Source organism: Vipera berus (assembly GCF_964194415.1).
Source record: "Vipera berus genome assembly, chromosome: 2".
NCBI lineage: Eukaryota > Metazoa > Chordata > Lepidosauria > Squamata > Viperidae > Vipera > Vipera berus.
Genome location: NC_138203.1, coordinates 73566294 through 73590594, shown reverse-complemented (window position 1 = coordinate 73590594; position 24301 = coordinate 73566294). Strand labels below are relative to the sequence as shown.

At 43.2% G+C, this 24301-nt stretch overlaps 1 protein-coding gene across 1 annotated transcript; it reads left to right on the top strand.

Moving 5' to 3' along the window:
• AK3 (adenylate kinase 3) lies at nt 1-24301 on the top strand. The gene is made up of 5 exons (XM_081317134.1): nt 1-1184; nt 8744-8863; nt 12770-12942; nt 15190-15308; nt 23904-24301. Exons 1-5 carry the CDS (start codon nt 1034-1036, stop codon nt 24025-24027), a joined length of 687 nt encoding a protein of 228 aa, XP_081173260.1. The 5' UTR covers nt 1-1033; the 3' UTR covers nt 24028-24301.

The window sequence follows — 24301 nt, the reverse complement described above, 5'->3', positions numbered from 1 at the left end:
GCTCACATAAAGTTTATGATTATGGCTTATATTTCAATTACCTTATTTCCATAACAAGCTGATTTATATGTTGTGAAAGGAGTGAACTGGAGGCAGATATTCTCAAAGCAACCAACTGACTTCAACGTTCAGTCAAATTCCTGGAGAGTTAATACATTAGGCCTGAGAGATAACTGAACACAGTAAATCTCAGGCTCTAATAATGCGCAGCCAGACAGAAACGTTGCAAACATCATCTCTTTTTTTTATTGAAAAGTTTTACAGTACATTTTATTTTTAACAAAACAAAACAACACCCCTCCCAACTCCCTCCCTCCCCGACTTCCCAGAGCTAAATACAAGGTATAACAGTAAAAACAATCATAATCTACCATATGCAAACAATAACTATTAAATCTATCGCACTTTAACTCTTATAAAATAACTACAAGCAATATAAATATCACATCAATACTTATTCAAATGCTAAGTGAAACCTTTTAGTCCCATATTCATCTCTTTACTTTATATTTAAGAAAGCAACTATCCTCCTCCATTGCCGTTCATTTTGGGTTGGCCAGAACGGACCCAATACAATGAAATAAAAAACAAACTTCTTGCTACCATGTTGGTTGTCCTGAGTTTTTGCAGGTCAGATCTGATAACTGACTGACGGTGAATTACTGTATAAGTGTGTGATATCCGTGGCATTAGTAGGAAGGAAGGAAGAAAAAGAAAGAAAGAAAGAGAGAAAGACTTGTAGACCGGAGCGGTCAAACGAGGGACCGGAGCCCCGCTGACCCCTCCTTTGCAGCGAGGCCTGTTTGCAGCTCGGAGGAGCGGCCTTGCCGCTGGGGGAGGAGTCATTCCTGGCTGCCTCGTCGACCAGGCTGCGGAGACGCCCATTTTCCTGAGTTGTTGAGCTGGGGTACCTGTCGGGACGAGGCCGTGACCGCCCGGGCCCTTCGGTGGAGATGCTGGGGGCGTAGCGAGCGCCGCTGCAAGCCGAGGGAGGGAGGGGAACGCTGGGATTTGGCTTTCCTCCCATCCCGCCATGGTGGTGCGGGCGGCGCTGATGCGGGCGCTGATCATGGGGGCCCCCGGCTCTGGGAAAGGCACCGTGTCTTCCCGCATCGTCCAGCACTTCGCCCTGAAGCATCTCTCCAGCGGAGACATCCTGAGGGACAACATGAACAGGAAGACCGGTAAGGAAAGCGAGCGAGGACGCCAGTATATAAAACGGATCAGTTTCAGAGACGGCAGACCTGGTTTGCTTGTCGTCGCTCTTATCTAAAAAAAAAAACCACAAAAATTCAACGATAATATCTGCTCTTCTGGCAAAGAGTGGGAAAGGAAAACATGTTTTGGGCAAGCCTGGTATTCAGGTGGCTCGGTTCACCTATTGGGCTAAGCTCTATTGGGCTAAGTCAGGGGTAGGCAACCTCAGCTCTTTTATGACTCTTGGACTCAGTGGCGTAGCGTGGGTTGTCAGCACCCGGGGCAAGGCAAGTAATTTGCGCCCCCAACCCGTGGATTTTAACACTCGAGTCTCTTCCACTAGATTAGTTAAAGAAACCCTTACCCCCTAAGCACATGTATTGTTTGTTATGAAAATACTGATGTAATTAAAGTAAAATGCATCTAATGCGCCCCTCCAGATGTTGCGCCCGGCCCCCCTGCACCCCCCCACGCTACACCACTGGCTTAAAGGAATGCCAGGGACGACTATTGCTCCCCTTGTGTGTTCATCAAAACCCTAAATAAAAAACAATTGGTGTGTGATGCACGCCTCCCTGAATAAAGGTGGGCCGGGGCGAATGAATCTCTGCCCCCCCCCCCGCTTCCGTTTGGATTGGTGCTTTGAGAGGGCTGCCTTCGGGTCAGCGATTTTCAGAGTTCAGCCGCAAATACTCAAGGCTTTTGATGTGCGCAAAGTAGCTTCAGATTCCCTGGGGAAAAAGAAGCGAGCGGGGTGGGGTGGGGTGGGGTGGAGGGAAATAAAAAAAAGGCGAGTAACTCGTCCCTCGAAAACTTAACCCGCCGTTCCTTTTCCCCCGCCATGGCAGCCGCAGGTGCAGCGGGGATTAACCACGGCGGGGAGCCACGTGGACACTGCGGCGTCCCGCTCCGCCCCTCCCGCAAGTGAGTGGCTGATCTTCCGCGAGGCTCGTAAGCCGAGCCTTTGCCGGCTGCCTCCATCCCCAGCTTGGCTTCGCGCGCGATCGCGGAGACGAAGCGGCAGAGCCCACTCGGGCCTTCCGAAGCGCCGCTGAGCAGGCCCTCCTTGGCGCCTTTGTTTGGTTTTTTTTTGGCCCCGGGTGCGAATCCGGCACGGAAAGGGCGGCAGCGGCGCTGCTCTTCTCTTTGCCCCGTCCCAACGCGCCTTGGCCTGATCCCAACGGGGCGTCGGCGGACGGAGAGGTGCCGGTGCCGGCGGCGGGATCGGACGCGTGGCCGGGCTTGACCGGCTGCCGTCCCCCCACTACCACCGACCCTCGGCGAAGCGGAATCGTCCCCCTCCGGCGAGCTTAATGGGCGCCCCCCCAGATGTTGCGCCCGGTGCGGCCGGCCCCCCCTGCACCCCCCACGCTACGCCACTGCTTGGACTTCAACTCCCAGAATTCCTGAGTCAGCTATGCCAATACATTTGCTGACTCAGGAATTCTGGGAGTTGAAGTCCATGAGTCATAAAAGAGCCGAGGTTGCCTACCCCTGGGCTAAGCCATGGTTTATTGAACACTCGACATTTGCAGACTATGCGAAGCCAGACGCTCAGCTCCCTAGCCTAGTGTTAAATGTGAACCAAGCCCTGGTTGATCTAGATTTGAGATTCTGAAAGGGAAGGGTTACAAAATAGTTGAAAGTAATTGCAAGGCTTCCTAGAATTAAGTTTGCAAGTAATTACATGAAGCTTTGGTTGGCAGGCCTTGTAACAGTATTCTCTTCATGTGGATTTTGGGTTTTTAATTTCTCCAACATTTATTTATTCCATCCCTCTACATTCGGCAATGTATGTAACTCCCATCAATAATCCTTTCCCAACTATCATTAAAACACCAGTATTGTAATTAAATGTATTTAATGAATGTAATTACAAGTGCTTTAATTTACCAGCTCTTCTTTGTGTGTGTTTCACTTTCACTGTTTCACCTCATTGAAGAACTTGAACCAAGCCCACATACATGTTTAATAGATGAAGGACCAAGTCTCTGGCACAGCAAGTGGAAATTCATTGTGGTCCTCAGAGGTCTATTTTGTTATATTAACCATAAGCTTTCTCATATTTTCCCAGTGCTTGTAGTGCAAGCCATCAAGCTTCCTGAAGAGGCAACATATGTGTGTATACTGTGGAGATATATTTAGCATGTTTTCTAGCATGCACTATCTTAATATTTCAACATGGCATGGAACACTGACAGATTCCATCACTGCGTGGGGAAAAGGCTTCTCTTAATTGATTACACTATAATCTAAATCAGGGGTGTCCAACCTTGGCAACTTTTAAGACTGGTGGACTTCATCTCCCAGAATTCTCCAGCCAGCATGGGAGTTGAAATCCACAAGTCTTAATGTTGCCAACGTTTATACAAAAATTTTACCTAAATAGTCGATCTGAATTTGATCACCTTCCTAGTATCCCAGGGATAACAGCTTTGGATAACCTATTTCTGGAAATGGATCCACTGGCTAACATGGGATTTGATCTGGAGCTGGGGCTAGTTGGTGCTAGATGGACTTACAAAGTGGCGATGTCTGAGTCACACTGTTCTGAAGTAGCATTGCAGATAGACTTTACAGTAATTAAAGGTTGTCCTGGAAACTGTACATTATCAAATATTGTCACTCTATCCAGTACTGTCTGCTCAAATATCAAGGAATAGAAAAACTCTAAAAGAAAAGCTTGCCCCTTAGTCCTGATTTAGCAAGGAGTACCTAGGGCTAAGAATGAACTGATTATGTATTTTAAAATCGCTATGGATGATTTAGCTTTATATGCAAGATCAGAGAGAAAAAAAACTAGAATAAATAACCTGAGGCTTCCCAACTACATTTAATAGCAGCATCTTAAGCCTAATGTTAGCACCTGATTGCTTTCCATTCAATTAATAAATTCCTTACCTTATACCAGATACAGAATGGGGAAATGCTTTTAGGACAGGGATCCCCAAACCTCGGTCCGTGGACCGGTACCAGGCCGCGGCATGCCAGCAACCGGTCCGCACAAACAAGCAAAGCCCCATCTGTGGGATGCAGGCAGCACACAAAACCATGTCCCCTCTGGTCCGTGGAAAAACCTCTCTCCATGGAACCGGTGCCTGGTGCCCAAAAGGTTGGGGATCTCTGTTTTAGGGTTTTATATGGGGAAGAAAATTTACCTGAATCTAAAGTAGAACCTAATATTAACCAGCTCCCTAGTTAAGCCTTTTCTACATGACATTGTGTCTGAGATTCTCAGAGACTTCCTAGACAAGTCCTCGCAGGGTTTTTTTTATACAAGCTCTGAAACAACAGGCCTCATAAAATTGTTCAAGCCTAATAAACCCCAGATAATGATTTTACTGCTGCCAAAGTCTTATGCCATAATTTGGAATAATGGGCCTTGGTATTTTCTCCTCTGTTCATCTACCTGGATTGTACCACACAAATGCCCAACAACAGGGGCCTAACCATTAATTAGAGTGCTTGTTTATAAAGAGGGCACTTGTGAACTGCCTGCTATAGACTCATCAGCCTCTAAGCATAAGAAAGCTCTGTGTTAAAATCAACACAACAAATAGAGGCGGATGTGCAAGCTGGCTTTAGAGATGGATGCTATCCTCCCTTGACTATATTCAAGTATAGCAACATTTGGCTGAAAAATATTCATCTAAGACAGACTCTGCATCCCTTGTATTAAGGTCTGCATTTGATTTCATTTCCAAAACAAAGTTGTGGAATAAAGTCATAAATTCTTTTATGATTGCTAGATGCCTGCTGCTGTTAATCCATAACCCTTGTGAGAATGCCATTACAAAGGTTCGTTGTAGTACACAAGGCCATTAATGCTAAAGAGATCCCAACCCAAAAAACAGCCCTTCACTTTTAACAGAACAGTATGAAAGCTTTATTTGGCAAAAGTGCATATGCAATTACTGTTTGGTGCTTGGCTGGGACTTTACTGTTGTTCTTTTGTCCCATTGCAAAGGGTCTGCTCCAAATTGTTCCAAGTGGCCCCACGTGCTCCTAATATAGCATTAAGGAGGGAGGCAGGACTGACTGACTTTGAAATTGGCACGTGGATCTGCTTTGTTGCATTCTGGTGGAAGCTGTGCTTTTCAGAAGGCCTCAGGTTCTTTTCTTTTTGCAAAGTTGTGCAAATTTGACAATTTTGATTCAACAAAGAATAGAACAATGTAGCAACAAAAATGTAGCACTGTGGTTTTTCTCCCAGAGAAAATTGAAAATCTCTAATTGATAATTTTCTAATTGATAAACACTCATTGTATTCAAGCAATGTGCGCAAGATATGGAAACCTAACTGGATCCTTTTGCTCAGGGTCAGCAAGATAGCTATACAACTGTCCCTAAACTCTGGAGAACACTAACTTAGCAGAAAGCTACACAACTCTCCCCAAACTTTGGAGGACATTAACCTTAGCTACATAGCTACACATCTATCCTTAAATTCTGGAGGACACTAACCTTAGCAAGAAAGCTACCCAACTGTTGCAAAACTCTGGAGGACACTCACCTTAAGCCTGCTTAAATACACTCCTTAAGCCTTGGCAATGCCCCATAGATTCTCTATGGGGTTCAGGTCAGGCGAGTTTGCTGGCCAATCAAGCACAGTAATCCCATGGTCATTGAACCAGGTTTTGGTGCTTTTGGCAGTGTGGGCAGGTGCCAAGTCCTGCTGGAAAATGAAGTCAGCATCCCCATAAAGCTTGTCTGCGGAAGGAAGCATGAAGTGCTCCAAAATCTCCTGGTAGACGGCTGCGTTGACCCTGGACTTAATGAAGCACAGTGGACCAACACCAGCAGATGACATGGCTCCCCAAATCAACACAGACTGTGGAAACTTCACACTGGACTTCAAGCATCTTGCAGTGTGTGCTTCTCCATTCTTCCTCCAGACTCTGGGTCCTTGGTTTCCAAATGAGATGCAAAAGTTGCTCTCATCAGAAAAGAGGACTTTGGACCACTGAGCAACAGACCAGGTCTGTTTTTCTTTAGCCCAGGTAAGACACTTCTGACGTTGGTTGTTCAGGAGCGGCTTGACAAGAGGAATACAACATTTGAAGCCCATGTTCAGGATCCGTCTGTGTGTGGTGGCTCTTGATGCACTGACTCCAGCCTCAGTCCACTCCTTGTGAAAGTCCCCAACACTTTTGAATGACCTTTTCCTGACAATCCTCTCCAGGCTGCGGTCATCCCTGCTGCTTGTGCACCTTTTTCTTCCACACTTTTCCCTTCCACCTAACTTTCTATTAATGTGCTTTGATACAGCACTTTGGGAACATCCAACTTCTTTTGCAATTACCTTTTGAGGCTTTCCCTCCTTATGGACGGTGTCAATGATGGTTTTCTGCACAACTGTCAGGTCAGCAGTCTTCCCCATGATTGTGATTCCTACTGAACCAGACTGAGAGACCATTTAAAGGCTCAGGAACCCTTTGCAGGTGTTATGGCTTAATTAGCTGATTAGAGTGGGACACTTTGAGCCTAGAATATTGCACCTTTTCACAATATTCTAATTTTCTGAGATTGTGGATTTGGGGTTTTCATGAGCTGTAAGCCATAATTATCACAATTATGACAAATCACGGCTTGAACTATCTTGCTTTGCATGTAATGAGTCTATCTCATATATTAGTTTCCCCTTTTAAGTTGCATTACTGAAATAAATGAACTTTTGCACGATATTCTAATTTTTCGAGTTTCACCTGTATTATAGCATGGTGAAACAGACTTGAGATTATTTTTAAATTGCAGTATAACCTCATTTTTCCACAGTGAATCTATAACAGTATTATAAATAGGTAGAAAAAAGCTTTAAATATGAATGAATATGTGAACAAATCCAAAGTAATAGGTATGTACTGGACTTTATAGATTTCTAAAGACTAGCATAAAGTCATATTCCATGTTTTGACTGCAGAATTTCCTCTGCACGCCCTGAAGCCAGTTTAAATAGTTCCAAGTTCATATAAGTTAAACATTTACTTGTACTGACACTTAAAGGTTAACATCTGTGACTTTGCTAAGTTTAAAGTCTTGCTGTTTCTGGAGTATGTTAGCGGTTGCAGAAAGTATGTTTAGTAACAGAGAAGGAAGACAAGGGAGCAAAGATTTAGAATGTTCTTAGGGCAGGAAAGAAGATGTTATTTGAGCAATTCATGAGCTCTCCTTTCTCTATAAGACAATGAGGTGATAATGAGGTTTTTGCATTGCGTTTTGTGAAAGATTAGCATATAGGAAATGGAAAATGAGGAAAATTATTACTGTTCATCATTTCATGTAAATTGTGCTGCACTTCAATGGTTAGATGGCCTAGACCGGGGTTCCCAACCCCCGGTCTCTGAACCGGGGCCGTGGCATACCAGAAACTGGGCCGTGCAAACAAGCTAAGCCCAATCCACGGGATGGAGGTAGCATGTGAATCCACGCCCCCTCCGGTCCGCAGAAAAACCTCTCTCCTCAGAATCGGTCCCTGGTGTTCAAAAGGTTGGAGGAAATGCCACTAAGTTCAGGGAAATGCGCTTTCAAGAATTTATGTGAGATTATTATGTGCATTTCCTGCTCTTTGCTGAAGCATCACACTAAATTGCCTGACTCCTTCTGTCAGTGGAAGCAACTAAATGCCCATGCAGCTCTCCAGGTTTATAGTTATCATTTGTTTAACTTTTCTTTCAAATTGGAATCCTTGGCTTCTTGATTTCCCAATAAGCCAGAATCAGAAGCAAGTGATAAAAGTTATAACTGAAATGATGCAGTTAAAACTAAACAGCGATAGAGTGGGAAGGCATGTTATTCAAAAGGAAACATGTAATGTAAACATGTAATGGATATTATTATGACAGCCACTTTGCAAGTATGATTGTGTAAGTAGGCTTTCTTTATAATCACTTAAGTTCCAAAGTAAATCACAATAATTCATTAGCGCCCTATTTGATCTACCAATGTTTATTTAGAAGTCAAAATCATCCTGAGTTGTGGAATACTTCCAAACCAAGCTGCATGGCCATAAACAACTTTAAGAGCCTATTAAGTAGTTGATCTGGAAAATGTCCAATGAAACAAAATGAAAATTTAATGCAGTGACCTGAACGGGGCAGTAGATGGAATTGAACAGTCTGTAAATGTAAAAGGAGAGGAAGGAAATGAATTAGCTATAGGAGCCAAAAAGCAAAGATTTCACCTGTGAAAGGAAAGAGGAACAAGATATCTGCCATCCATAAATACTGAATTAGAAAAAGCGTTAATTTGAGGAATGCTTATTTTGAGCAAGGATACAGTTTGATTTTTGTTTTGCGAGAGGATATTTTTTGGCCTATATTTCTTTAACTTTTACTGAATGTGCTCATCCATAGTGCGATAGCAGCCTTCAGGTGTAGTCCTATAATAAGACTTGATTCTCTGGGAAAAATGTGTTGGTTTTTTTTGCTCATTTTCTCACCAATAAAAGATGAATGTTGAGTGAGAGCAAAACAAAATAAAACTATAACACAATTACATGCAAACCCCCACTTCCTTAAGATTTTTCTGTTTGTTCTTGCTTCCACAGAAATTGGCATACTGGCTAAGTCATATATTGAAAAAGGGCAACTGATTCCCGATGACATCATGACCCAGCTGATGCTGAGTGAGCTGAAAACGCTAGATCAAAAGCATGTGCTGCTGGATGGTGAGAACCTGCATTGTACCTTCTGTCAATGAAGGGTAGTTTCCAGCTAGTGAATCCAATATGTTAAGCATAGAAGGTTAGTTAATGATAAGGTATTGAACAGTTAGACTGTTTGTTATCAAGGAGTTTCTGATAGCTTTTAGGGACCCTGACATAACCGGAAGTGAGCTTCTCTTTGTGAAGTTGGGCTGTAGAGATCAGGCGAGACAGGAGCTGCTGGCTTACCTTCCTCCTTGCAGTATTTATTTGGAAAATTTATGTTGCTGCCTACTCGCTCACGAGGACCTCAAGGCAGCTTACAGGAGGACTAAGAAGAGCAACAAATATGATTCGGGGACTGGAGGCTAAAACATATGAAGAACGGTTACAGGAATTGGGTATGTCTAGTTTAATGAAAAGACTGAGTTCTAGGCCTCCCTTAGCTGCATGGGGAAGTTTAATTTTGGTACCAGGTCTTTTTGGTGGCAATATTTTCTTTCATTGTTCATTTTTATTTTTGGGTGGTGAGCCGCTCAGAGTAAGGTGGGCAGCCATATAAGTATTTTAAACCAAACCTTGCATTACATGGAATAGACCTACAGGCCTTTGATCCTGAGTCTTTTCTGATGTTCCTGGGTTTAGGAGCATGAAGCGGACATGAACAAAGGGCAAAGGGCAGACAGGAAGGTCCAGAAGCTTTCTAAATGACCTAAACTTTCAGTAAACTATGGATATGAAAATAATGAAGATTAAGGATATAGGAAAAGACGTACTGAAACCATCCATGTGTTCCTTAGTGTGGCATTCTGTGAGAAACTAGTAGGCAAAAGCACTTATAGTATATAATACCACCAACTGTCACCGGGTTAGTTAAAGTTGCCTTTCCCTAACTAAGAAGACTCCTGGTTACATGGCCTTTAACTGTCACAATTTCTTAGAGAGTTATGGTTATTACTGAGAATGCTGCAATGCTTGGCAAAACAGTCTGTGTAAGATAAGGTGGCTCAGATTATGATAGTTTTAAAAGATGAAAAAAGCACTTTCAGTTGCAATCTGAACCATATGCTTAGCCAGCATAAGGGATACTGGGTAAATATGCACATGCTGTCCCACACACCAAGGACAAGGTGGATTTTCAGATCTGGTTAGATGTGGCGATGGTCTGATTGCATTTCAGTTGAAATGTCATTGAATATTTCTCAATTGTAGTGTTACATAGAAATAGAAACTATCAGGATACTGCATTTTTAATGAAATGCTGCAGTGCTACATGGGAATATTCCAAAATATACCTATTTTGGAACTTGGGTACAAATGTTTCCAATTAATAAACAGGCCAAGCCATATTCAGGCAAGAGAAAAGCAAAGGTATGTTAGCCATAAAGCAGCGGCCCCCAACCTTCTGGGCACCAGGGACCAATTCTGAAGAAAGAGGTTTTTCCATGGACTGGAGAGGCATGGTTTCGCACGCTGCCTACATCCCACGGATTGGGCTTTGCTTGTTTGCACGACCCGGGGTTGGGGACCCCTGCCAGAAACATTGGCAGATATTAGTCTGGTGTGCTTTGCCCAAATACAACCTGAGCCAGAAATGTAGACTAAAAATTTACCGCATTTGCCGGCATATAAGACGACTTTTTAACCCATGAAAATCATCTCAAAAGTTGGGGGGTCATCTTATACGCCCAGTCGTCTTATGCGCCGGAAAATAGTACATAAATCAATCGAGCGCCCCCATTCTTGCAAAGCAACTTCAAGCTTCCTTAGTCCAGTCCCCCCTCCAACGTGACTCTCCCTTCCCACCCCCAAGAGCCTCTCAGCCCCTTCCCCTCCCCCTTGCAAACGCCAGACCCCGGGAGCTCTTGCGTCTATTCCAAAGGGTGGGTGGAAGGAAAAGCCCCTTTCGGCTCCGGCTTGGCTGCAAGTCAGTGAGCCCGGGAAGGCACGCCCTCCCCTCTCACTGTGGAGGAAGCAGGGCAGGCTGGCGTCTGGCGGGAGCTGGCAGGGCAGTCCTGCGCACGCGCGCGCTCCCCGGCTCCTAAGGAGCCCTTGGGGAGCCGTGGCAGGCACCTCACGCTCTTCCCTCTTGAGGCAGCATCAGCGGAGCCGTCCGGCGTCAGGTGGAAACCGGTAGGGCTTTGCATCATCTGCATCAGACGGGTCTGAATCGGGCTTGTGTCGGACACTTGGCAACTGGCATGTAAGTATTTTCCGGCGTATAAGACGAAAAATCTTGAAAATCTTCTCAAAAGTCGGGGGTCGTCTTATACGCCGGAAAATACGGTACTCTTAATATTTATCTACACAAACGAAGAGGACACGCCACTCATTTGAAGAGCCCCTTAGAAAGATGGAGAATCAATAAAGGAGAGTATTTGTCACTCAGGGTTGAAATGAGGGGTCCTTGGTGCTCTCTGAGTTTGGTTGTTTTCTTGCAGGTGTTTCATTACCTAAACTAGGTAACATCATCAGATGATATTACCTAATTTGGGTAATGAAAAGTCAGCAAGAAAACATCCTGGCTCAGAGAGCACCAAGAACAACTCATGTAGAGAAGCACTTCACTTCAGTCATATAGGGTTTGGAGTGAGTTCTTTGGTTAATATCATTTGACATATCTCAGAGGTTCTAGCATGTAGCATGAAACATCCCATAATTTCTTAATATGATCTTGTTAATGCTTATCTACATATTCAGGAGGCCTAACATTATAATGAGTTTGCAAGTTACTAAAGTTCAAGTCTGTGTACAAGAAATGAGAATCCTTGTCCTTGGCATGTTTGAACCAGTTCTCTTATCAGGCTGTACTTGCATAGGTTTCTTTATTCCTTCAAGAACTAGCAACATTAATCAAAGAAACATTAAAGAACTAAAAACATTCTATTAAAGACTAAACATTAAAGAGCTAAAAACGAAGAACTAGAAACATTAATCAAAGACAGCCAGTTTAGTCCAGTGGTTAAGGCACAAGGTTTGAAGGCAGGAGACTGAATTCAAGTGCCACCTTAGCCATTAAAGCCAGCTGGGTGACTTTGGGCCAGTCACTCTCTCTCACAGGGTTATTGTTGTTGTGAGGTAAATAAGAGAAGGCAGGTGTATTGAATATCTTCACTGCCTTGAGTTGTTTATAAAAATAGTAAAGATGGGATACAAAAAAACACAAACAAAATCTAGTTACTGAAAACATTAATCAAAGAAAAAACCCCTCAGCTGCTGCTATCAGCCTGACTGGGCCCCATCTTGTTGTTGTTAATTGCGAAGTCGTGTCCGACCCATCGCGACCCTATGGACAGTGTTCCTCCAGGCCTTCCTGTCCTCTACCATCTTCTGGAGTCCATTTAAGCTCACACCTATTGCTTCAGCGACTCCATCCAGCCACCTCATTCTCTGTCGTCCCCTTCTTCTCTTGCCCTCAATCTTTCTCAGCATTAGGCTGTTCTCCAGTGAGTCCTTCCTTCTCATTAGGTGGCCAAAGTATTTGAGTTTCAACTTCAGGATCTGGCCTTCTAAGGAGCAGTCAGGGTTGATCTTCTCTAGGACTGACCGGTTTGATCGCCTTGCAGTCCAAGGGACTCGCAGGAGTCTTCTCCAGCACCATAGTTCAAAGGCCTCAATTCTTTGGCGCTCAGCCTTTCTTATGGTCCAACTTTCACTGCCATACATTGCAACTGGGAAGACCATAGCCTTGACTATATGCACTTTTGTTGGCAGGGTGATGTCTCTGCTTTTTAGTGTGCTGTTTAGATTTGCCATGGCTTTCCTCCCCAGAAGCATCTTGGTTTTCTTAATGTTAAGTTTTAAGCCAACTTTTGCACTCTCCTTCTTCACCTGCAACAAGAGGCTCTTTAGTTCCTCTGGGCCCCATCTTAGTGACAGCTTATTTCTGTACCTTTAGCTATCTACAGTGGCATTTTGTTTCTTTCATAGGCTTCCCCAGGACTGTCCCACAGGCTGAATCGCTGGATAAGGTGTGCCCAATTGACACCGTGATCGTTTTAGATGTTCCTTTTGAGACCATCAAGCAACGTTTGACTGCACGCTGGATTCATCCTGCTAGTGGCAGGGTGTACAATCTTGAATTCAACCCTCCCAAAGTCTCTGTAAGTTTTGTCTATATCTAGTGCAGCCATGCAAAAACAAATATTGAAAGCTATCTGCTGCTCAAACCAACAGTGTTCACCAACTGGCACATCGTATCCCATAGTTTCCAGCCAGCTGCTGAACTGGGCAAATGTGTGCTAAATGTTGGCTGCTTCTATCTGTTGCTAATCCCTGAAAAAAGTCCATTATGATTGTAATCAAAATAGAGTTGTGTTGTCTTTAAATAATTCTGTGAGCTAGGCTGGGATTAGAGTTAAGAGTTGCTTCTCTTCTGTTGTGATGGGTAAACTATTAATCATAGCTGGCATGATTTAACAATATTTGGACAATATGTGTTGCTTCTTCATGTTTAGTTTGAAAATTGCTCATCTTTTGCAATCATCACAATGTAGGGACATAAATTGGCACTTTTCACTTCCAGAAACTGTGTACTATTGGTAATTAAAAAGGAAATAGAAGTATCAGCCTGCTGGGTTGAGAACCTTAGGCCTCAGACTTAAAAATAAAAATCATTTTAAAATGGCTGAAATGAACTAACATGAGATTTCAGCTATTATTCTTTAAAATATTCATTTAGGGATTTTATGGAGAACAACGGAAAATGTTGCAGATGTTACAAGACAATTTACCTTATGGTATGTCAGTAATACTTCCATAAAGCCAATCTTGTTCAGTTCATAACTTGATTTTTTTTACCAACTTAACAGTTTTGTTTCTATACTCTTATACATACAATAATAGTGTTTTGTAGAAATCAGCAGTGATCAAACTTTGTAATAATAGTAACAACGTTAGCATTAAGAAAGATTGGACATATCTTTTTGAAAGATCATGTCATACAATACAGCCTTTTCATTGCCATAGAAACCATCATTCTCTCCTGCCCAATATTTTAAAACTGTCTCTTAATTGCTCAAAAGATTTCTTGGAATATTGCACGGAAGCTGAATATTTATCAAAAATAAAGAATATGGCCTGTAAAAATGTAGGCAGGAGTAGCAGCTTATGGCATAATTCAAAAACCAGATAGCGCGCAGATTCCATAGAAGAAAACTCATAGGTATATTTATTTTATTTATTTTATTTTATTAAATTTATATACCGCCCTTTCCCGAAGGACTCAGGGCGGTTTACAGGGCATTAAAACAACCAATACAAAAGTTAAAAACAAATTTAAAAAGATTAAATTATCCCTAGAATTAAAAACCCCAGTTAAAAATTCTCAGCCTGGGCCGGAGAGCTCAAAGAGCCAGGTTTTCAGGTCCCAGCGGAATGAACGAAGGTCATGATTAATTTAATTTAATTTAATTTTTTAATTTTATTAAATTTATATACCGCCCTTTCCCGAAGGACTCAGGGCGGTTTACAGGGTATTTAAAATCAAACAGTACAAAATACAAAAGTTAAAAAACAATTTAAAAAGATTAAATTATCCCTTAAATAAAACCCCAGTTAAAAATTCTCAGCCTGGGCCGGAGAGCTCAAAGAGCCAGGTCTTCAGGTCCCAGCGGAATGAACGAAGGTCAGGGGCGGTCCTAAGCTCCACGGGCAGCTGGTTCCAGAGGGCAGGCGCACCCACAGAGAAGGCCCTCCCCCTGGGTGTTATCCGCCGGCAATCTTTTACCGGCAGCACCCTGAGAAGACCCTCCCTGTGTGAGCGCACTGGACGAAGGGAACTTGATGCCGGCAGCAGGTGTTCCCTCAGATATCCCGGACCCAAGCCATTCAGAGCTTTATAGGTCATCACCAGCACCTTGAATCTCACCCGGAGGGCAACCTGAAGCCAATGCAGCTCGCGGAGTAGAGGTGTTACATGGGAATATCGGGAAACCCCCATCACAACTCGTGCGGCCGCATTCTGCGCCAGCTGAAGCCTCCGAGTGGTCCTCAAGGGCAGCCCCATGTAGAGAGCGTTGCAGTAGTCTAGACGGGAGGTCACGAGCGCATGAGTGACTGTGCGTAGGGCATCTCGGTCCAGATAGGGTCGCAACTGGCGCACCAGGCGAACCTGGGCAAAAGCCCCCCTGGCCACGGCTACTATATGATCTTCAAAATTGAGCCGTGAATCCAGGAGGACGCCCAAGTTGCGAGCCCTATCAACGGGGGGTAACACCTCACCCCCCATCGTTAAAGGTGGAATAATCTGGTTAGCCCAAGATGCCGATACGCACAGCCACTCAGTCTTGGCGGGATTGATATAAACTGCTATTGTTCATAGTAGGGAATTTTCCTTTTACCATAAACAGGGCTGTGATGATCACACAGGAGAGCCTCTTGTTCAGCGTGATGATGATAAACCGGAAACGATTATGAAGAGATTGAAATCTTATGAAGCAGAAACCAAACCTGTCCTGGAGTATTACCGGTAAGCACATTTCAGTGTGCAATATTTAGTCTAACACTTTCTCTTTAACACCTTGGCCACAACTTAGGGATGTTTCAGATGTGCTATGCAAACAGTGAGAAAAGAAGCCTACACATGGATTTTTGTCTTCCAATTCATGGGGTGGTCTAGGACAGGGGTCCCCAACCTCCAGGCCGTGGCCCACTACTAGGCCTATTTGCAACCAGGCCATGCGATTGGCAGGCTGGCATGCACACACACACACACACACACACACACACGCTTGACTTGCATGAGCAGTGGGCTGGCATGCATGCACATGTGTACAGGTCAACTTGCACAAGTTGAGCTGCATGCACATGCGTGTGTCAGCCCGCTGCTTGTGCAAGTAGAGCTGCATGTGCGTATGTGCACCAGCCCATCGCTCACATGGCCCAGTTCCCCTCCCTCCCCCCGCCAGGCTGCCAAGCCACAAATGTTGGGGAACCACTGGTTTAGGAAAAAACAGAGAAGCTGTTATGGAGTCTGTGTTTACATCTGAATCTGTATAACTAAGAATGGGGTGTCTCGTGACTGTGTATTGATTTTGCACCCCTGTAATCCCTCTTAATCCCTTTCTAACTCCTGCCGATGTTCTATTATGAAGAATAATACTATTATCTCCTGCCTTTGCACTCTTTTCCATGCTCCTCCTCCATGCTCATGTTTGATTATATCCATGCTCTCATATTTTCAGATGGAGTCTTTAAATTTTGCATCAGTAGAAAGATAAGCTTTTTGATATAGTGATTAAGGGCACTGCACTGGAAACCAGGAGACTCTTCGAGTTCTAGTTCTGCCTTAGGCATGAAGCCAGATGAGTGGCTTGGGGCCAATCACTCTCTCTGAGCCCTAGGAAGAAGACAGTTGCAAACTAATTCTGAAAAAAAACACGAGATGTCTTTTCCATATAAGACATCCAGAATCAAAACTGACTTGAAGACCCCAAAGGAGCAAAAGAGGAATAAGAAACATCTTGCTTTCTCTCATTGCTGTCTGTACAGGTGGTCCTCAATTTATAACCCTAATGAAGCCTGTCCATTACAGTCGTAAGTCATGATTGTCGCAAAGCAGATTACCATGTGACCCAACCTCTTTTTGTGGCATACCCATTGTTCAGTAGGCACTGTTTTTGCCAAAAAAAAAATAGAAGTAAATGCGGGTTTTCAGCAAAAATGTCATAAAATGTAGTCAGATGACTGTGAGCCAGTTGCTGAATGCCCACCATGCAGTCACATGACCGTGGGGAGGGATGGCTATCAGAGCTTGGGAATGGGTACCTTTGGGGGAGTCCATTGCATCTTTCTAAGGTCACTAAGTGACCATTCGTAAGTCAAGGATATCTGAATTTAAATATCTGTTCTTTTTCTGTTGCTGTGTATCAATCTGAATGAGTTAGAAATAAAAGAGTTGACAAGAGGAAAAATGCCCAGTGGCCTAGAGGAGGAAGGATATTGAAAACAGAACAAACATGACAAGACAGTACAGTTATTCCTGTTGTATCATAACTGGGATAAGAGAAGATACATTTAAGGAATGTAAGCTGTTTCAGAACTGGTGAGACCGTTAAAATTTGCGCTTCTTGAAATTGTTCTGCCGGCAGCAAGATCTGATTGCTGGCACAGCAATGGATTCTGTTGCAAATCAGGGCTGTTTCCGAAGGAGGCAGAGGAGGAGAGGTCCCGGGGCTTATGGACAAAGGAACTGGATGAGGCTGTCGGTAGGCCCAGAGGAAGGGAGAGAGGCTTTTGGAGGAGTTGGAGGCGGTGGCAGAAGCAGCGTGCTCCAGGAGCAAAAAGGAGCGAGGCCCCTTTAAGGAAAAGGTGGAAGAGACAGGATCAGAAAAAGGAAAGGAGGCAAGGTTGTCCTGCAGGAATACAAGCTAATTTGAGAGCTAAACCACATGGAGCTCCGTTTTCGTCTGTCCTGTTTGCCATCGTTTGCTCCCTAGAGACTAAACTGGACGATCTGAAACTTGAGCTGGCCATGAACAAGGAGTGTAGATTGGAGATGGTGGCCCTTTGAGAGCTGTATGCAATGAAATTTCATTTTGATGTATGCTGATTGGTGTACAAAGTGACAATAAAGTTGTTATTATTATTATTATCCTTGCTGAGTTCTTCGGTGTCATAGAGGTAGGCTGTAGGAAAGGTACTTTAGAGCAGGGGTCTCTAATCTTTCCAGCTTTGCAGACCAGCAGGGAGTGGGAGAGGGTATGGTCCCATGCAAGCAGCGGGTGTGCGCGCACACAGCTCCATCTACGCGAGCGGTGGGGGCGTGCACCTGCTTGCTCAAATGGAGTTCCCAAGTGAACGCCTTCCGCTTGCGCAAATGGAACTGTGCGTGCTCACTCACTGCTTGAGTGTCCTCGTTAGAGTCAACTCAACCCTGTCATGGAATCACTTGGATTTGTGCACCAGCCAAACCATATTGCATGAACACTGTCCTCTGGCAACCAACAAACAGGACTTGGCCAGTGGTTACAGTAACTTCTGTTCTCCCCAAGTTTGTACAGTATGTGCAATTTTCCACCAGAGGGAAGAACACTTTAGACTGCGTGTACTCTAATCTGAAACAGGCATACAGAGCATTCCCTCTCCCCCACCTGGGTACATCTGACCATCTTTCACTCCTGTTGTGCTCAAAGTATGTCCCTCTCAGGAAAAGAACTCAGGCAGTCACGAAAAGGGTCAAAACCTGGCCAGTGGGTGCTTTCACTCAGTTGCAGGACTGCTTTGAAACCACTGACAGGAGTATATTCGAAGATCAAGACTTGAATGTATACATGGATGCCGTACTCTCTTATATTAAAACATGCACTGATAGTGTGACAACAGAAAAGTGCATTAGAGTTTACGGGAATTGCAAACCCTGGATGACTGCAGAGGTACGAACACTCCTGAGAGACCGGGATTCTGCTTTTAAGGCAGGGGACAGGGACACATACAGAGAGGCCAGGGCAAATCTCAGAAGAGGCATTAGGATGGCTAAACAACAATATAAACACAAGGTGAACCACCTAGCAGACAACAATCTAAAGCAAGTGTGGCAAGGACCAACCACAAGTGCAGTACGAGGAACACGGTTAATACCGATGCCTCGTTGGCAGAGGAGCTGAATATCTTCTTCACTCGCTACGAGGTGAAAAGACCAGACCCTGTAGCCTCTGCTGGTCGGCCTTCTGATTCTCAGCAACTCACCCTGTTCGAAGACCAAGTGAGAACTGTATTGAAGGCTGTGAATCCCAGCAAAGCCACAGGCCCAGATGGGGTGCTGGGGATAGTGGTTAAGAACTGTGCCGACCAATTAGCAGGGGTCCTGACAATGATCTTTAACATCTCCTTGCAAACGGCCTGTGTACCATCATGCTTGAAAGCAGCTACTATTGTCCCAGTCCCAAAGAAAACTGCAGTTGAGTCCCTGAATGACTACAGACCTGTTGCAACGTCTGTAGTCATGGAATGCTTCAAAAGACTGGTTCTCCAACATCTTAGGACATGCCTCCCACTGGATTTCAACAAACATCAATTTGCCTACAGGGGGAACAGGCTGACAGACAATGCCATAGCTACTGCTCTACATTCTGTAGCAAGCCATCTTGAGAAACCTGGAAGCTATGTTAGGATGCTTTTTGTTGATTACAACTCGGCTTTCAACACCATTTTGCCAAGCACTCTCATTGAAAAGCTGACTGACTTGAAATTTTCCCCCTCTATCTGCGATTGGATTCAAGAATTTCTCAGGGACTGGTTACAAACAGTGAAGGTCGGGTCTCTTTTATCCACCCCCCTGAAGCTTTGCACTGGCTCACCACAGGGCTGCGTGCTTAGCCCCTACCTGTACTCATTGTACACATATGATTGTGTATCATCCGACCCATCTACTGCGATAATTAAGTTTGCAGATGATACCACTGTAGTGGGTCTTATTACAGGTGGGGATGAGACAGCATACAGGGGGGAGGTACAAAAACTATCCATATGGTGTTTCAACAACAACTTGCACCTGAACATTGGCAAGATGAAAGAGATGGTGCTAGAAAAAAGAGGAACCTGCCCCACTTTACATCGGGGGCAGGGCTGTGTGGAGAGTTTCCTCCTTTAAATTTCTGGGAGTCTACCTCTGTGTTCTGTACCAGCCTGCTACCGGCCCTGCAGATAAGGCAGGGACAACCCCTTTTACAAGAAGGCAAGAGGCTGGAACTAAGCCTGCCAAATTTATTAACATAAAAACATAAACAGAGCAAAGAGAGCAAACACGAACCATGAAACAGGAACTATTCAAACGGTTGCCTTCAGCAAACCAGCCCTCCCACGCATTCCCCTTTTATACAGTTCAGGGCGTGGCTTCTCTCTGCCTCCTTCCGAGGTGCCCCATTGCCTTCCTCTGTTTACTCCTGATTGACTGCCTCCTGCGTCGGGCGTCCTTGAACAGGGCCAGCTGTGGGTCATCTTCATCCACGCTGTCAGGCTCACACAGCTGGGTCTGCGTCGTGACCAGGTGGGAGGGGCCTGGCTGAGGGCTCTCATCAGCAAGCTCTCCAACCCCCTCAGCAACCTCTCCAACATCCCCTCCTCCTCCTCTGAGTCGTCCAACCCAAATGCCGAACCCACAGGCTGACCCTGAATCACAACACTCTGTGAAGATCGTACCTGGAAAGGTAATACTACCCAGGTGGCCAGAAAGGCCCAACAGAGACTCCACTTCCTCAGGGTCTTGCGGAAGAACAGGGTAGAACAACGGCTAATGACCCTCTTTTACCAATCTGCTATAGAGACCGTCCTCTCGTACTGTATTGTGGTTTGGTATGCTGGTCTGACAGCCGCAGATAGGAAAGTATTACAGAGGGTGGTGAGCACAGCACAAGACATTGTGGGCTGCCCCTGACACCACTGGATGACACCGCCAGGGCTCACTGCCTTGGAAGAGTGAGGAAAATTCTCAGGGATGACTCACACCCTGGACGGTATCTCTTTACTCTCCTACCATCGGGTAGGAGATATAGGAGTATAGCCAGCCGTACCAACAGGCTGAAGAACAGCTTTTATCCATGGGCTGTTAGGCTCTTGAATGGGAAATAATTTATAAACTTTATGTATGATTGACTTGTGTGTGTTGTGCAATTAACTCATATGGTGTAATAAGCTGGAGGGTTTGTTGTCACTGTGATTTGGGGGGGACGAAGGGAGGCTCAGCCAATCTCAATGTATACATGGTTGTACTTTGACAATAAAGGTTCATTAATTCATTTTTATACAAGTTTTATTGATTTTTTAATATTTACATATACATGTATTTGTGAAACAATATGGTGGTTGGGTAGTTAAAAGAAATGACCAGTTGTAAATAGTTCAGGTTACATCAACAGAGATGCCCTCTCTAATTCCCTTAGTTATAGTACACTTCTAGTCATAACCTAGTCAATTAATAAAATTCAAAATATATTTTCACTAATACATAACAATATCCTGTTTTTAAATTTTATCTAATTGCAATAGGATATTCTAGAATAGCCTATAGTATATGAGAAAAATCTTAATTTTGGGGTAACCCACAATTCCCTATTTCAATAAAGAATAATTCTTTTGTCTATAAAACTTACATTATTCATTACAAAACATTCTTATGTTTTACCATTAAAGTCTAGTTTTCCTCTTAACAAATCACCAATTAGAAATATATTTTCTGTCTTAACCGTTCAACAATTATTAAAATACTATCTTTTATATATAAAATTCTAGGTTCTATACTATAGTTCAATAGTAACCACTGAATATTCTATAAGTCATCTTGACCGTACATCAATTATTAAAACGCTATCTTTTGATATGTCATTCCAAGTTCTATAATATAGTTTGGAGTTATATTCTAAAAGCTTACTTTTGTTTTTCTTTACAGATCTAAAAGCTAAATGTAAAATCAGTTATATTTTTTAGAGATTCCCCTTAATCCATAGAAAGATATTTTTATAGTCTTTCTTTAGGAATCCCAAAAGAGAAACAAGTTCAGTTTTTTTAAATCTAACTCTTGCCTTCCTTTTGTGCCAATCATGCTTCCCTCTTGGCATCTTTAAGTTCTCAAATGTATCTTCCTTTCTTTCTATACCGCTTATTTGAATCCAGGGAGCGTATCCAAATGTCAGTTTTGCAAGGAGGATGTCCCCTTTGTAACCATTGAATTTTTGCTTTGATAATTCAGTTTTTGATGGTTGATATAGTTGTCATTAAATCAGTCAAATCTTTTTGTTTTTCCAATTCTATCTGGGTTAGGTAGAAAGTAGTAGCTGGTATTATGGTTGTCATTTGATTAATTGAATTCTCAATATAGTGTATTTGAAGGCCTTTAGTGTCTTCACTCTTGGTGTTGCTTTCTTCAGGTGCTGTTGCTTTTTGGCTTGTAAGTTTTGTAGTTGCCATTAAAGTTTGGACTTTAAGGTTTTCTGTAGGTTGCTTTTGTTGTTCTTTGAAATCTCCTATTTTAGTGTTAGTTTCCACTTCTATTTGGTTTTGAATTATCTTTTCCTCATTTAAAGTCAAAATTTGATTTGGTGGCTTTACGTTGTCAGATTTTTCTTGCAGTTTGGCTTTAATTTGCTCTGTCATTGCCAAAATCGTGTCCAGTATCAGTTTATAATCAAGTGGTGGGATGTATTCATCCATTTTGTTGTTGTTTGCAGTTAAATCTTACATGGAGGCTGTTTTAATAATAGTCAAAGATTTTCTACCTCCTGAAGAGTTGTATTCAGTGCCAAGTGTTCCCACGCTTATTGTCAGGAATTGCGCAGAGATCTCCTTGAGCTAACAAGAAGTTGCACAGACAAAAAAGGTACTGAGAGCAGCAAAGTTCACACAGTAACCACACAGATACACTGAGGTGTGAAAAACAAAATACTTTACTTTGTGGTGTAATACAAAGCACAGTCAAAAATAAACAGTCCAGGTCATACACGTGTAAAGAACAGATAAACAATAGTAACAGTCGAAGGAGTATTCCAAATACAAAGTCTTCTTACCAGTCCAAAGGTAAAAAATACAGTTGTTCAGGTTTAACACAGTAGCAAACCAACAATAGCAGTAACAGAGTAACTAACAGTGAAAAAAAAGCGAGAGCAGAGAGAAACTACGTCCCTAGCTCCCTCTTATGGCCGTTGGGAGGCAAACACACCCTTGGCCAATCATCACATTTAAAGTGATATCATACATCATGGCTTATATATTCCCAACCCAACCAGGTAGGCTTAATCATATGCCTAACACTTATCTTTAAGCATAGTGCCAAGGACAGCTCTGTTATTCAGTCAGCTCTCACAACAGAAAAAGGAAATTTACTTGCTGTACCAAGTTTTGCCACAAGATGTCATCAATAACATATAATGTGCAATGTAAGAATTTTCTTTTCTTTTTTTTCCAAATTAATATAGAACTTTTGTAGTAGTCCAAATTTTTTCCTTAATTCACAGCTTAGAAAGAATTTAGGATAGTGGATCCCCAGCAACAAATAGAAGCTTTTTAGTAAATACAGATGAAATTGTTTAATTTCTTTGCTGAATTAATTTTCTTTTGTAGCTTTGAGGCTTTAAGATTTGTTCCCAAAGTAGATATTCGCCGTTTTCTCAAAAAATGGGAAAGATGATTTTCAGGGAAGTCCCACAGGAAAATGGTTAAGGGAATAGGAAAGGTAAAAGCTCACTCAGGTCCTCCAGATTGCTTCTTAGTGCTAGGTAGTGCTTTTGGCTTTCAGCAGGGAGCGGCTTAGTGATCAGCCATCTTTATGGCCGGTCTCTTCTTCTTCAGGCCAAAGGAGATGATCCTGGATTCCAGCGGAGGGCTGCCGCCCTTCCGCGATCGCAGGGAAATCCTCCTCTCAGTAATCGCCCCTCCAGGGTGATTGTTGACCCTTTTCAGGGTCCTCCAAAAAAGAAAGAAATGGACGGCAGGAAGCAGACTGTTCCTGCACATCCGGAAGCGCCGCATGTATGAACCGGCATTCATTCATTCATTCCTAACCAGCCCCTGCAAGACAATTGCTACTGAGAAATTGTTTATTGGTTTATCTACTGCTCGCTGGGATGATATCTACAGTTATGACTGTATCCTGTATCTTTATCTTCCCAGAAGTTGCTGGTTACTCCATCAGCAGGGCTGTTTTCAATTGTGGGTTATTATTTTACTGATGATTAAAGTTATACTTTGTCTTTCTGTTTGGATATACAGTCAAAATGGTTTGCAGCCATTAAAATATATCTTAGAAAACACAGTCATAAAATTGCTGGAAGTGAAATAAGACTTAAGTGCTAAAATGGTATAATTAAAGTTTGCAAAAGAGATGCATTTTGGCCGTTTTCCTAAACCTTGGAAGAGAAGACTAAACATGGCTCTTAGGGAGGAAATGCACTCCGTGTTCTGGAAGCTGTGCAAGAGAAGGGCCTTTCCCACATGCCAGATAGTCGAGTTTCTGACTGCAAGGCCATCTTCAAACCTCTGTCCAATTGATCTATACTAGACTCTCAGAATCTAAGAATTGAGAGAAAACTGTTAATGTGCAAAAATAACTAATGTATTCTTGTCTTCTCTCTAGCCAAAAAGGAGTGCTGGAATCTTTTTCTGGAACAGAGACCAACAAAATCTGGCCTCATGTTTACCATTTCCTCCAAACGAAGCTGCCTGAAGTGAACCAGACGGGGACAGCCAAACAAAGCTGAACATGATTCGTTTTACTAATATACGGAAACTACTAATATATGGCTAAATATCCAGTTTCTAGCAATCTTTGGAATCATAAAAATTTAGGAACGGACTGGGATTTTATTGATGGAATTATGAGCCACCCTGATATATAGCTGTCTGAAATCTCTAAAATGACCATGTTTTAATTCTGTGCCAAAATATAGTAGGATGATCGATTGCTAATTTTTTGTACTGGGTATATCTGGATTTTGTAAAATGTACTTAATAATAAACTGATTTTTAGCAACA